The 15,360-nt window shown below is 44.0% G+C and overlaps 1 protein-coding gene across 2 annotated transcripts in view; it reads right to left on the bottom strand.

The window, feature by feature from the left end:
* Positions 1-241: 241 nt before the first annotated feature.
* The window catches only part of TMLHE (trimethyllysine hydroxylase, epsilon), a 37,318-nt gene continuing 22,199 nt past the window's right edge, over positions 242-15,360 (bottom strand). For both annotated transcript variants that reach the window (XM_087728304.1, XM_087728305.1), the window contains exons 4-8: positions 14,318-14,597; positions 8,181-8,300; positions 5,991-6,227; positions 1,934-2,072; positions 242-1,060 (exon numbers count right to left, since the gene is read on the bottom strand). In XM_087728304.1, coding sequence (XP_087584430.1) covers positions 929-1,060; positions 1,934-2,072; positions 5,991-6,227; positions 8,181-8,300; positions 14,318-14,597 — 908 coding nt within the window. In that variant the 3' untranslated portion in view covers positions 242-928. The remainder of the gene's footprint in view (positions 1,061-1,933; positions 2,073-5,990; positions 6,228-8,180; positions 8,301-14,317; positions 14,598-15,360) is intronic.

Raw genomic sequence — 15,360 nt, 5'->3', positions numbered from 1 at the left:
CTTCCTGATTGTTGGAGCTTTAGTTCAGAACAAGGATTGGCGGCTTCCAGCGACTGAAAGGCAGGGCCCCTCGTTATCAATCGAAGTAAAGTCATTCGAAGGAAAGAATAAAGGAAAGAAACAAAGCAAGGAAATTATGTGATTGTGCTTCCTCCCAACACAGAATTCTGGAGGAATTCTGGAGGAAGTTGAAAGCAATGACCCAGATGAAGAACGGACAACAGGGTAAGCTGGAAAGAAATGGAGTGCTATAGTTATATTGTAATTTTTTTTTTTTTTACAGTGCTGGGAAATCAGGACTTAATATTGTCTTCCCTCCCCAGATCTGTGTTTTTTCTTCCTTCTTCCTGCTCTAAGGCTTTCTAAAGCAACTCTCCCATCACATGGCAAGCTTAATATCACCAGCAGGCAGGAAAGAGAAGAGACACGGAGAAGCAGAACTTATAAACATTGGGTAGCGATCTACTCTGGAGATCTCAAAGGCTGGAATGCCAACAAACACGTCTTGCCAATGAACTAGCTCAACTTTCCTTGAGACTCTACCAGGTTTCAAGAATGGACGTCCAGTAAAAGAACCTTGATGGTTTTGTACACGGGAGGTCTCCTCAAGAGGACAGGGCTGCTTTCAATAGCAAAAGGCACAAGAGGTAGCACCTTGGAGGTCAGAACAGGTTTCTTACATGGCTGCCAAGTCCATCTGTCCTGAGTTGAGCCAATGGGCTGGCTTTGGAAACCAAAGAAGAACCAATCAGGGAGCTTAGAATGGGGAGAATGAAGAAAAGGCAACAGACAATATTTGATGGACCTCAAGTAACGCTGAGAGGACCTCTCCTCTCTCTTGGGACAGGAGGCCAGGTCTGTGAGGTATACACTTTGTTCTCTCCATTCCTGAATCAGCAGCTCCCAACCATCAGAGGTCCAAGCCACCCTAAGCTTGAAGGCCAAGGAAACGGGCTGTGTTTAGCACATCATCTCTCGTGAGGTAGCAACCGCAGAGCTGGCGATATCCCGTGAAAGATTCTCGGCCGTGCAGGACTCGCCAATTGTCTATGAAGAGGGCCTACAGAAGGAATGAAAAGAAGAAAAGTGGCTATTGTTGTGGCCCGCCAGCGACTAGCGGAGCTGGTGGCTGACTCAGACAGTGAGGAGGTTGGGGAGGAACATGGGCCAGTCCTGGAGTCTGGGGAAGGCCCTAATGAGGGCTCTGCATCAGAGGCAGAGATGGCGCCAGAGCCATCCGACAGTTATCAGCTGCCTTCGGGGTCGGAGATCAGTGGGGCAGAAGAGCAGCTGGAGCCTGTTCCCAATGTGCGCAGAGCTGCCAGGAGACGGGAACAGTTAAGGAACAAGGGTCAACTTGGGAGCAAAGCCACAGATGGACGGTGAATGGCCCCTCCCATAGGGAATAAAGTGGAGCAAAAAAGGAGTGGAGATTGCAGGAGGCAATTAGTTCGCTTAATTAGTGTGAAGATTTGTTCGCGACTCTCAGAGATTCCTTGCCAAGAATTTTCTTGTACAATGTTGCATTTGGAAGATATCAACCTGGCAGCTCTCCAAGCCTGACAAGGCCTGTGGTTGTAAATTCAGCCTTGAAAGGGGAATCCAACTTTGCTGGAGGTGAATGAGAGGAATTCACATTAGCTTAATAAAAAGGGGTTTTGTCGGGACAAGGAGTCTGCCTGGTGCCCTGGTCCGAACTGGTAGGAACCCACCACTGCAGTAAATGCCAGTTATCAAGCGCCTAGATTTTGATCATGCAACAACAGATATGCTGCAACAGTTGTGGGTGTGAGAAGGTGGTGCACTGAAAGTTGAACTTCAAAAATAAGCAGGGTAGGAACCTGGTGTTTTGGGGGAGGAAAGGGTTACAGGAGTTTTAAGGGCCCAAACGAGTCTTTGCCAGCTTCTCCCAACAAGCCACCTTCTAACTTACTTTGCCTGGTTTAAGTTTGACCCAGAGCTCATTCTCGGGCCTCCGCAGCTCAGTGGTGAGTGTACGATGTGCAATATACCAACGGTGCACAGTGTCATGAGGCACTGTGTTAATGACAGCTCGGTCGTAATTATTGTACCTAAGAAGAAAGAGAAGAGTAGTCGAATGCATTTGGTTGGAAGAGTCCCTACTAGTGAGAACTTCCGGTTGCTGAACCCCTAAAAAGAAGTAATTTCAATCATCATTGGCCAATCATGATCAAGCTAGTTTTATACATTACAGTCCCCCTGGGGTTGGGGGATGGCTTAAACCAGTGGTTCCCAAACTTGGCAATTTTAAGACTTGTGGACTTCAACTCCCAGAATTCTGGGAGTTGAAGTCCACAAGTCTTAAAGTTGCCACATTTGGGAACCACTGGCTTAAACCATTGTGAACCAGCCAGCAGACTTCAATTCTGGGAATTGAAGTCCAAGTTTGGGAACCACTGGCTTAAACCAGTTTGGGAACCACTGGCTTAAACCATTGTGAACCAGCCAGCAGACTTCAATTCTGGGAATTGAAGTCCAAGTTTGGGAACCACTGGCTTAAACCAGTTTGGGAACCACTGGCTTAAACCATTGTGAACCAGCCAGCAGACTTCAATTCTGGGAGTTGAAGTCCACAAGTCTTAAAGTTGCCAAGTTTGGGAACCACTGGCTTAAACCATTGTGAACCAGCCAGCAGAGCTGGCAGGAGAATTCTGGGAGTTGAAGTCCACAAGTCTTAAAGTTGCCAAGTTTGGGAACCACTGGCTTAAACCATTGTGAACCAGGTTCATTGGTAGCAATCCATATTGTTTTCCAATATATTTTAGACTGTTTTTGTTAAAGATTTATACCGTGTATGGGTTCTGGGAAGTCGGGGGAAGAAAGGCTGGGGGAGGTTGGGGGGAGGGTGGGAGGGAGGGACGTATATTAGGCTTGACGGGGGGTGTTAGATTTTAATGTAATATGATTGCACATGTATACTGTCTTCTCTTATTCTTTTTTTAAAAACTAAGATACGTTAAGTATATTGATATGAAAGCATAAATACCATCAACATAGAATGGAATTTGCTCAGAAGCGGAAATACACCAATGAGAGGAAGAGTGGGAAACAGAAGAGAGAAGAAAGAGGGGAAGAGAGGGATAGGAGAGAGGGTAAGGGGGGAGGATGAGGAGGATAAGGAGGAGTGGAATGTAGAGAGAGGAGAAGGAGAAAGGAAGGGGAAGTAGAGTAGGAAAGGATGTTGGAGGGAAGAAAGGAGGTAGGAGAGAGGTAGAAGAAAGAGGTGTATGGAGAGCAGAAGAGCCAATAATGGGTTTTTATCTCTCTGGGCGTTGATGACAAGAGGAACTGATGTAATTACTACTTAATACAATAGGATATTGGCTATGTAATAGTATACATGTGATTGTATGTTATGAAAATGGAAAATAAAAAAGTATATACAAGGTAGCAATCCATAAACCATGATTAACAATCTACAAGCAAATATTGATTTGAAACCAGAAATCTTTTTGTTGGTCATTTTACTGGATAAGTATAACATCTCCATCATCACATGGCCAGCATGACTAAACACCAAAGGCACATGGAATCCTGTTACTTTCCCACCAAAGGTGATTCCTATTTTTCTACTTGCATTTTTTACATGCCTTCGAACTTCTAGGTTGGCAGAAGCTGGGACAAGTAACGGGAGCTCACTCCGTTACGCGGCGCTAGGGATTTGAACCGCCGAACTGCCAACCTTTCTGATTGACAAGCTCAGCGTGTTAGCCACTGAGCCGCCACATCCCTTTCAAGTATAATAAAGGGAATGCATATTTGATTTTACATGCATTGACTCCAGAACAATGGAAAAGTGAAGAGATCCCAACAGATGAAAATGTGATTAAAAAAAATTAGAATGTGCAGAAATGGATAAGCTAACACTTATAATTAAGGAAAACCTGGGATTTATTTTATCAATGGTTAGCTAATAAAAACAGGAGTTAGAAATAGGGAAATATAAGAAAAGGATCAATAATATAAGGGAGATATGTTAAAATGGTTAAGTAAACATTATTATTAGTATTAGTATTATTATACAATCAATACCAATGTAATGAACACTGTTGTAAATTGATTACTATTTCCTAAAACTATTTGTACCCAGATAACACACTGTTTAATTGAAAATGGAATCTTTATAGCAATGGCAGTAACACTTAGACTTATATACCACTTCACAGTACTTTTACAGCCCTCTCTAAGCAGTTTACAGGGTCAGCCTCTTGCCCCCAACAATCTGGGTCCTCATTTTACCCACCTCGGAAAGATGGAAGGCTGAGTCAAACTTGAGCCTGGTGGGATTTGAACTGCCAAATTGCAGACTGCCGATAGTCAGCAGAAGTAACTTGCAATACTGCCCTCTAACCACTGTGCCACTGAGACTCTTATGTATAAAATAAAAATTGATGGAAAAGAAAAGAGGTAGATTCACATCACAGGCTAAGCCAGGAACAAGCAGATTCTTCTATGGTGTAAAGCAGGGATCCCCAACTCCCAGGCTGCGGCCCGGTACTGGGTCATGGTCTGTTCAAAACTGGGCCGCACAAGTGGCAGATGTGTTAATTATTAAATGTTGGCAGCTATGTGCCTCTGCGTTTCAACTTGCCATTAGAGTAAATGCGGGGAGATGTTGCTTTTGAGCGGGTTAGATGGAGAAACGAAAACTCCATGATTCTGCGGAAGATGGCGAAAGCCTGAACCCTTTTCAAGGACATCATAGCAGGTGTGGAGTTGAAGCAGACGGTTCCCATAACAAGATGAACTTGTTTATATGAACTGTGTGAGAGGTTGAGGGTTTGGCTGTGGGAAATTATTACTTAATTTTATGAACTGGTGCGTGAGAACCTCAGAGTTAGTTTTGCTTTGACATTACCATACTGTGTACTCAATAAAAAGTAAGATTTTTGGAAACGGAATGAGCCTGGAGTTTTAGTTGGATTCTTGAGCTGCATGTTGACAAGGGGAGCATGTGCGCACAGCTCCTTTTGCAGGCGTGGTGGGCACTCTCTCACACATTTGAAGCTTCATTCATGTGTTGTGCACCGCCCCCCCCCCCCGGCAGCAGAGTTGGACAGTGAGGAGGTTGGGGAGGAACATGGGCCAGTCTTGAGGGCTGAGGAAAGCTCAGATGAGGGCTCTGCGTTGGAGGCAGAGAGGAAGCTAGACAGTAGTGAGGCAGAGGAACAGCTGGAGCCTGTTCTCAGTGTGCGCATGCGCAGAGCTACCAGAAGACAAGAACAATTAAGAAAGCAGGGTGAACTTAGGAGTAAAGCCACACCTTGGAGGTGATTGCCACCCCCCCCCAAGGGAAATAAAAGAGGAGCGAATGGGGAATGGGCTTTTGCCGGAAACAATTAGTTCATTCAGTCTTTTCTAGAGTGGAAAGTTCTGTTTGTGACTGTAAGAAACTCTCTGCCAAGTTTTGCCTTGCCTTGTGTTTGGAAACTAATTATTTGGCAGCTCCCCGTGGAGATCTGGACCCTTACTACCCTCCCGGCCTTCTGCAAAGCCGTTAGGTCCTGGCTGCTCCAGCAGGCCGGGGGCTCTCGAAATATCCAGCCCCACGGAAACTGTGACTTGTGTATTTTAAAGTGTTGTTTTGTGCATTTATCCCCTTCCCTTGTTTATTGTAAGCCGCCCGGAGTCCTTCGGGAGTGGGCGGCATACAAGACCAATAAACTCAAACTCAAACTCAGCTCGCCAAATGAGATAAGGTTCATGTTGATAAACATTCCCCGGAAAGACTGTTTGCTAAGCTTTGCAGACTCTGAATGAAAGGAATTCACAGTTGCATAAATAAAAGGGGCTTTGCCGGGGCCAAGACTTTGCTTCATGCTTTTTAAGGAAGCCAGGGTCAGAACATCATGTGCATGGACCTGCTGCTCACATAGAACCATTTCCTCTCCCCCTCTCCCCTCCAAGCAGGTCCGCAAAGCCAGAAAGGTTAGGGACCACTGGCTTAAAGGGTGATGTCCCTACCTCACCTGATCAGGTAGAGCTCCTTGTTCCAAGGGTAGATATTCAAGACAGGCCCAACCCCAATCATGTGGTTGCGGCAGCTTCCCATGTTCTCGATGTATTCGTGCTTCAGTGGCACCTTCGTGAGAAGGTCGAAGTCCTCTGGGGCTCGCTGTAGCACTTGTTCTGCGGCATAGAAACCGTCCACCAGAAGCGTCCGGCCCCCCGTGCCTTCATGCCGGAGGCAATGGAATACCTGGATGCTGAGAAGAAGCACTCGATTAGTGGTAGGAATGGAAGCCTAGAAGGGACAGAAACCAGAAGGGACTAAATTGCTCCAAAGAATCTTTAAAAAAAAAGTATTCTAGCAGTCTTGAAATACTAGACTGATGATCTTTCTACTCTGGTGTGTTATCCCACATTGCAATTAGAAGTTAGATGGCTTAGCTTCCTTAGATGTATTGACTCTATCTATCTATCTATCTATCTATCTATCTATCTATCTATCTATCTATCTATCTATCTATCTATCTATCTATCATCTATCTATCCATCCATCCATCTAGCTACGATATCCATTCATCATCTGTCTGTCTGTCTGTCCGTCTGTCCATCCATCCATCTACCTATCATCTTACGATATCCATCCATTATATGTACGTCCGTCCATCCATCCATCCGTCCATCCATCATCTATCTACAATATCCTTTCATCATGTCTGTCTATCCATCCATCCATCCATCCTCTAGCTACGATATCCATTCATCATCTGTCTGTCTATCTGTCCATCCTTCCATTCATCTACCCATCATCTTACGATATTCATCCATCATCTTTGTCCGTCCATCCATCCATCCATCATCTATTTACAATATCCTTTCATCATGTCTGTCTGTCTGTCTTGTCCGTCCGTCCGTCCATCCATGCATCCATCTATCTTATATTGACTACAACATCTATCCTACTGCGATTTTATGGTGCCATGTTATGGCAATTTTTATGTTTTTATTCTAATATATCTGAAATTTGTCTGACTTCTAATTTGTCTGAAATTTGGCATAGATGTTTTCTGCCCGAGCAGGGTGTTAGACTAGAAGACCTCCAAGATCCCTTCCAACTCTGTTATTCTATTCTATTGTATATCTTACCATGTCCAATGTATCATCCGCACACTTTAGGTACATGTATTTTTCTGAGCTTCATTTAAACTTATATCTGTGTTTGTATGGGTAATGTGCTTTATTAGTGTTGTATATCAGTGATTGCATGACCTCTGCAATTGCCATACGGGTAATCCTGGGCTCACAACGACAATTGAATCCAACATTTCTGTTGCTAAGCCACTGTTGGTGGAATGTTCTTGGCGGTTCCTTGATGAAGCTGTTGTTTACGGTTTGAGTGTTTGTCTGAGTTGGTGTAGCGTTACTCTTGGTGTTAATCACCTGGGTCATTGACCTAGATCCACTCAGAGTCATTCACAGAGAAGGGTAGCCAAAGAAATAATTAATCTCTGCTTATCTGGATGTTGATTAATACTGGATCAGGGGTCAGCAACCTGCGGCTCTGTAGCTGCATGTGGCTCTTTCATCCCTCTGCTGCGGCTCCCTGTTGATGGTTGGCAACGTATTTTTGAGAGGAGCTTCCGGTTGGGGTAGGGGGAAGTACGGAGTCCCAGGAGGAGACCCACCAAATGGGTTTTCCGGTCAGCTCCACAATTGATAGGGCTTTCAGTTAGGACAGGTAGAGGAAAAATGACATTGTGCTAGGAGAAGACTCCATAGGGGGCTTCCGGTTATGATCTTTGTGGCCCTTTGAATGTTTAAAGTTGCTGACGCCTGTACTAAATCAACAATACCAGACCAACAATCAGGCAGTAGACAATACCCTATTAAGGAAGCACCGATGTCAGATCAAGCCACTTGTGTGCGAACGGAAAGCTAACCTCGCTCCCTTCCAGCAGCCCCTGATGAGGTTACCTAGTTGCATAATGAAACATCTGCTAGAAAGCCACAGGTGCTCAGAGAGCGCCACAAAATCAACAGCACCCCTAGGAGTCCTTTTTGAGGTGTGCAAAACATTCTGAGGTCCCAGTGCCAACTCATGAGCGATTTTGCTCAAGGTAGGAGGAGAGGCACTGTGAGAAGAATGGCCCATACCACCAGCTACGGTCATCTTATTCCCGGAGATCTGTCCCTTTTGGCGCATTGGCTCATACCCACAAGGTTCCTGAAAGTAAGTGGTATCTGTATGACGGTCCAAAGCCAGTTTGGTGTAAGCGGTGTCTCCGCGGGAGAAGTCCGAGGTGAAATACCACATCCTGCCGTAGATGGTTTCTCTGGAGGAGGAGAGAAAAGAAAATGAAAGAAGGCGCCAAGAAACAGAGAGAGAACCAACGTGCGTTTTACAGATTACAGATTAACACCGTTGAAAGGGTCGTCTACTAGGACATCTAGTAGGTCGTCTAGTCCAAGTAGGTCATCCCACCAAAGCAGGAGATCCTACACCATTTCTGACAAATGACAGTCCAGTCTCCTCTTGAAAGCTTCCAGTGATGAAGCTCCCAAAACTTCCGAAGGCAACTTCTGTTCCATGGGTTGATTGTTCTCACTGTCAGAAAGTTACTCCGTATTTCCAGGATGAATCTCTCCTTGTGCAGTTTCCATCCATTATTCTTTGTCTGGCCTTGGAAAATAGCCTGACCTCCTCCTCTCCGTGGCAGCCCCTCAAATATTGGAACAGGGCTAACATGTCTCCCCTGGTCCGTCGCTTCACTAGACTAGCCATGCCCAGTTCCTGCAACCGTTCATCGTATGTTTTAGCCTCCAGTCTCCTAATCACCCTGGTTGCTCTTCTCTGCACTCTTTTTAGAGTCTCAACATCTTTTTTATAGTGTGGTTACCAAAACTGGATGCAATATTGTAGGTGTGGTCTTACTAAGTGGTATTAGTACCTTCCTTGATCTTGATTGTATCCCTCTGTTAATACAACTTAGAATTGCATTGAATTTTTTGGCTGCCGCCACACACTGCTAGCTCATATTTAATTGGTTGTCCACTAAGACTCCAAGATCCCTCTCACAGTCACTGCTATTAAGCCTGGTTTCACCCAGTCTATATGTGTAATTTTGGTTTTTCGTTGCCTAAGTGTAAGACTTTACTTTTCTCTACATTGCATTTCATTTTGTTAGATAGGGCCCAGTGTTCAAGTCTGTCAAGATCCATCGGGACATCAACTCTTCCTACAAAGTGTGGATCTTCTGGATAAAATCAAAAGCATAATTGTCTGTGACACTATTCTAGTTCGCTATTCCCAGTAACATCTGGAAAGGAGGAACATTTGCTATTCTGGCTAGGAATGATCCCAGCTGTTTCAATCCTTAAGTGTTGGGTAATTCAGTACAGGTGGTCCTTGACTTACAACAGTTCACTCAGTGACCACTCAAAGTTATAACGGCACTGAAAAAAGTGACCTATGACCGTTTTTCACACAACCATTACAGCATCTCCCCACCGACCTCACGTGATCTAAATTCAGACACTTGGCAACTGACTCATATTTATGACGGTTGCTGTGTCCCAGGGTCATGTGATCCCCTTTGCGACTTTCTTAGAAACAAAGTCAATGGGGGACAGCCAGATTCACTTAACAATGGCGTTATTAACTTAACAACTGCAGTGATTCACTGAACAGCTGTGGCAAGAAAGGTTGTAAGATGAGGCCAATTCACGTAACCAACGTCTCGCTTAGCCACAGAAGTGCTAGGCTCAATTATGGTGGAGGTTTGCCTGTCCTGACAGAGAAGTCAGATCTTTCATTGTGTTTATTCATGATCAGAGGGTTCTGGTCACTGTTCCGAGCCGAGGTGGCGCAATGGTTAAAGTGCAGTACTGCAGGCCACTTCAGCTGACTGCTATCTGCAGTTCGGCGGTTCAAATCTCACCGGCTCAAGGTTGACTCAGCCTTCCATCCTTCCGAGGTGGGTGAAATGAGGACCCAGACTGTGGGGGCGATAGGCTGACTCTGTAAACCGCTTAGAGAGGGCTGAAAGCCCTATGAAGCAGTATATAAGTCTAACTGCTATTGCTATTGCTATCCTGAATGGCTTATAGCCATGATGGCAACCTGTGGCCAGAGGTGCAGTGGTGGGATTCAAATAATTGAACAACTGGTTCCCTGCCCTAATGACCAGCTGCGTAGGCGGGCCTCGGTGGTCATGTGACCATGTGGGTGTGGACAACTCAACGTCACTCAGGTCGATCGGTGCTTTGCCTTAGCTGTGACAATGCAATAAAGGTTAACCGGAGAGGCAGTTTCTGTAAGCAGGGCAATAAAGATTAGGCTAGAAACAACACCAGAATGTTTCCTTCCTGCCTTCCTTATAGGGTTAGCCCTCTAAAGTGGGGAAAAAATAAAATAAGATTTCTTCCAACAACCGGTTCTCCCAACTGCTTAGAAAGTTACCAACCGGTTCTCCCGAATAGGTGCGAACCGGCTGAATCCCACCACTGCAGAGGTGCCATGCAGAGCCCTCTCTGTGGATACACCTGCTGTTGCCAGCTGCTCTTCCGGTTTCACCGCAAAAGCACCGAAAAACAGCCTGAAAACAGCCCGAACCACACAAAAAAACAGGCTGTTGTTTGGGCCGTATTCCAGGTCATTTCGCGGCTGTTTTAAAGCCGTTTTTCGGCGCTCCAACAAAAAAAGAAAAAAAAACAGCCTAAAATGGCCTGAAGAACAGCCTGAAAACAGGCCCAAACCTGCCATAAAAACAGGCATGCACGCACTGGCCAGTTTCTGGTGCTCTGGGTCCATGCGAAGACCAGCTGGCACATATGCATGCACATTCCGGATTGGGCACTCGGTACCAAAAAGTTTCGCCGTCACTGGCTTATAGCAAGTTACACCCCCACAATGTACCCCCGAACCTTAAAACTGCTTCTCAATCAATAGAATTGGGACATAGATTGAGAGAGCTTGTTGTTTTTACCCTTATTGGGCAGAGATTTAATGCATTGCTCTTTAAATGCATTTATTTTTTTAAATTAACCCACTATGTGTAAGCTGTTTGCAAATCAGAGTCATCTTTCATTCAAGTGCAAGGGGGAATCTTTTTTTTTAAAAAAAAAATAACATCAGGTGTAAGCTGCGCATCTCACAGAAATCTACTAGAATCCGCTGGAATGGATTGGGATATTTGACAAAAAGACAGTCATGAACTTGGAGAAGCAAACATCTGCATTCAATGCCAGCGTGATGCATTTTGGAAATTCCCAGATTAAAAGAAAAAAAAAGCCTCTTTGAAAATAATTTAGGTTAAGCAATCTGGGCAGGGAAGAAAGGAAGGCACAAGGAACTGCTTCAAATCCCTTTTTTCTTATGACGCCTGGTCAGTTCAAGGTCATCCTGGCAATTTAATTTTAATTAGATGTGTGAGATGTGTTGCTTTGCCCTTTCCTCTCGAGCAGAGAGAACTGTTTTGATCTTCAGATCTCCCAGGACTAAGGCTGCCCTTTTCTATCTGCTCTGTCAAAACAGGAAACAGGGCTTGCCCCAACCACTAAAACATTCCCACCCTGCCACAAGATCTTGTTTCTTTTCTCTTTAGCTCGAGATCTTTCACCCCCTTTCAGAAAAACTGGATATTTTTTTTTGCTAGAACTGCCTGCAATTAAACCTTAATATCTTAGCAAAAAACCAACCAACCAACCAGGCAATATATTTAAAGCAGAGAAGAAATAACATGGCTATTAATTCAAGAAGAGACTCTAGAAGAAATCAGTGGTACAGATATAGTACAGGAGGGTTGGTGAAAATTCAGAAGGAAAAAATATCTGCTTTCTAAAGACAGAATCGTTTCAAGACAGGACAAAACAGGAAAGAAAGGGTACAGTAAGACTATCTTGGAGAGGATATTTCTGCTCAGCAAGAATTAGAAAGAATTTAATTCTTTACAATGAAAAAGTTCAGAGAATTAATGATGATGAAAGGAAGAATTGATATATACATGAACTGAAATACTTAACTACTATATGGAAGAATAATTAATAATGGGAAACCATTCTTGGAAGTCTGGACGATTGGAGACATTATGGTCAATTGAAAATATGAATGTTTTATTATAAACCAATGGAAATTCTTTGTCCCACTCTTCGCTTTTACTCTTTAGAGATAGGTGATTCTATAATAGTTCAAAGACTTATTGTTATTTGATAGATAATTATGAATTTAAGGAAATAAGGATTGTTACAAATGAAATAATATTAATGGTAATCTAAGTGTATAATGCTCAATGACAGCAAAACATTTAGCTATGTTTAATGTAAACCAGTGATGTTAATCCTGTTTAAGAATTGATGCACCAAAACTTGTAACCAAACAACATGTTTGATGAAATGGAGGAAAGTTGTTCTTATTTTTCTCTCTTGCTTTGTTTTTGTATGTGTTGTTTTGTTTAAAAAGAATCAAAATATATTTTAAAAAAAAGTTCAGAGAAGAGCAACTAAGATGATCAAAGGCCTGGAGACTAAAACATATGAAGAATGGCTGCAGGTTTGGGGTTTAGCTAGTCTAGAGAAAAGAAGAATTAGGGGTGACGTGATAGAAGTAGGGATGTGGTGGCTCAGTGGCTAAGACGCCGAGCTTGGCGATCAGAAAGGTCAGCAGTTCAGTGGTTTGAATCCCTAGCCCTGGTAACGGAGTGAGCTCCTGTTACTTGTCCCAGCTTCTGCCCACCTAGCAGTTCGAAAGCACATAAAAATGCAAGTAGAAAAATAGGGACCACCTTTAGTGGGAAGGTAACAGCATTTCATGCGCCTTCGGCATTTTAGTCATGCCAGCCACATGATCACAGAGACGTCTTTGGACAGTGCTGGTTCTTCGGCTTTGAAACGGAGATGAGCACCGCCCCCCTTGAGTCGGGAACGACTAGCACATATGTGCGAGGGGAACCTTTACCTTTATGATAGTAGTATTCTAGTACTTGAGGTGCTGCCACAAAGAACAGGGGTCAAATTATTCTCCAAAGCACCAGAGGGCAGGATAAGAAACAATGGATGATTATTGATCAAGGAGAGAAGCAACCTCGAATTAAGGAGAAACTTCCTAACAGTGAGGACAATTAACCAGTGGAACAGCTTCCCTCCAGAAGTTGTGGGTGCTCCATCACTGGAGGTTTTCAAGAATAGATTGGACAGCCAACCTGTCTGAAATGGTGCAGGGTCTCCTGCTTGAGCAGGGGGGTGGACTAGAAGACCTCCAAGATTCCTTCCAGCTCAAAAAAAAAAAAAGAAGTTTATAAATTACCATTGGGATAAAAACAAGAGACTTGCAAGACTACAATTCTATATAGGATCCTCATGCTATTTCAGGAGGTCCCAGATCTTAGAATGCACTTTTGGGAAAAATATTTCTCATTAATACAGCAGACTTCACACTGTCTATTTTAGGGCTCTTTCTCTATGTGCAGAATTTGTGTGTGTTTGTGTGTGTGCGTGTGTGTGTGTGTAGATACACACATACAAAAACATAAGAGACTTCAAAATTTAAATGAAACCAACTCTAAAAAAAGCAAGGGGCAAAGATAAACCTGAAAAAAGAGATTAGAAATTAAAAGTATCCAGTCATAGCAGAACCTAACCAGAAATATTTCCCATCAAAACCTGTCAATTTGACTGAAGAAAGTATGCAACTCCATTGGGTAAAAATGTCATTCACTTTTCAATCCCATTTACTGGCAATGCTTAATTTCCTCCCTTTTAGTGCAATTTATTATAAAACCTGTTTAGAACTAACACTTCCATGGACATTTTGCTCATGAAAATAAATTGAGCAGCCTTACAGACTGAATGTTTCCAAGTCTGGTTATCTCTGAGCATGCCATTTTATGGAAAGGAAAAAGGGAGCTACAGCTGGTAGTGGTGTGAAGGGAAACCATATTTCTCTCTCTACAATTTTCTCCGTTGTATTCTAGTGGGTTTCAAAGACTGGATTACGTAAGACGGAGCTAGGTGCTTTGCATACAACAATATGGATCTGAAGATAGATCCTGCAACTTTCTGCATATAGTATATTGGTAGTATATTCCCAGAAAAGCAAATCATGGAGCAAAACAGTTTTCAAACTTCCCTTATAAACTTTGTTGTCCATCTTCCAGCTCTATTCCGATTGAATTATGATCATAAGTCACGGGCTACCAGTGTTAGGCAGCTAACTCACAACCCAAGGAGCTTGACCTGCATTTGATCCCAGATTCAATACTTAATACTTGAATCCCGGTTTAATCCAAGGGAAACATCTCAAAGAGAAAAGGGACAAAAGAAAGAGCGAGGCTTCCTCCGATGCTTCGTAGTTTACCTGATCAAACTAATCCTCTCTGCTATGATCTCCGTGTCTTCTTTGGTTGGGGGAACATTTTCCACGAATGCTATGCCGTACAGCAGGAAGTTCTGCAGGAATTCTCTCAGCCCCTCGTTGGTTTTCAAGAAACTCTGGTACTCAACCGAAGGCACTTGAGCTTCCTGGTAAATTTCGGCGTTCCACAGAATCCGAGGTTGCATGACCTGCTGCTTCTGCCCCTCGTAGCTGTTCATCAGCAGCCATTCCAGACCATATTTGGTCACGTGGCCATCTGGCCCTGGTGGCGATAGAGAGACAGACAGGGTTATGGGAACGTAGATCGCACAGGCTGGGCCTCCTCCGAATTCCATCTGCCAGTCAATGTCGACTGGCGACTACACGGAGGAGAGCCTTTTCTGTTGCAGCTCCGACCCTGTGGAACGACCTCCCCGCTGAGATTCGTACCCTCACCACCATCCAGATCTTCCGCACAGCCCTCAAGACCTGGCTCTCCCAGCAGGCCTGGGGATAGGTTTCCAATTTACCCGCCCGAGTGTTGACTGTTGAATGCATGTTGTGTTTTACCATTTTATTTTGTTCACTTATTGTTTGTCTTTTGTTATTGCACCCCCTTCCCTCATGATTGTAAGCCGCCCTGAGTCCCCTCAGGGAGAAGGGCGGCCTATAAATCTTAATAAAACAAACATAAAACAAACAAACAAAACATCCTGTTCTGACCCAGGCTTCACCAGATCACGAAGCAGGCTCCTTGTCCCCGACAAAACCCCTTTTTATTAAGCTAATGTGGATTCCTCTCATTGACATCCAGCAAAACAGTCTTTCAAGGGTGAATTTACCACCACAGACCTTATCAGGAGAGAGAGGGGGAGGGAAGGAGAGAGAGGAGAGGGAGAGAGAGGAAAGAGAGGGAAACAGAGAGAGGGAAAGAGTGGAGAGAAGAGAGAGAGAGGAGACAGAAGAGAGAGAGATAGGAGAGGGAGAGAGTGGAGAGAGAGAATTGACATCCAGCAAAACAGTCTTTCAAGGGTGAATTTACCACC

Source organism: Thamnophis sirtalis, unplaced genomic scaffold, assembly GCF_051295495.1.
Source record: "Thamnophis sirtalis isolate CommonGarterSnake01/CBP01778 unplaced genomic scaffold, rThaSir2_p1.2 scaffold_13, whole genome shotgun sequence".
NCBI classification, from domain to species: domain Eukaryota; kingdom Metazoa; phylum Chordata; class Lepidosauria; order Squamata; family Natricidae; genus Thamnophis; species Thamnophis sirtalis.
Note: the sequence above shows the minus strand (reverse complement) of the source record. Positions and strands in the feature narration are given on the sequence as shown.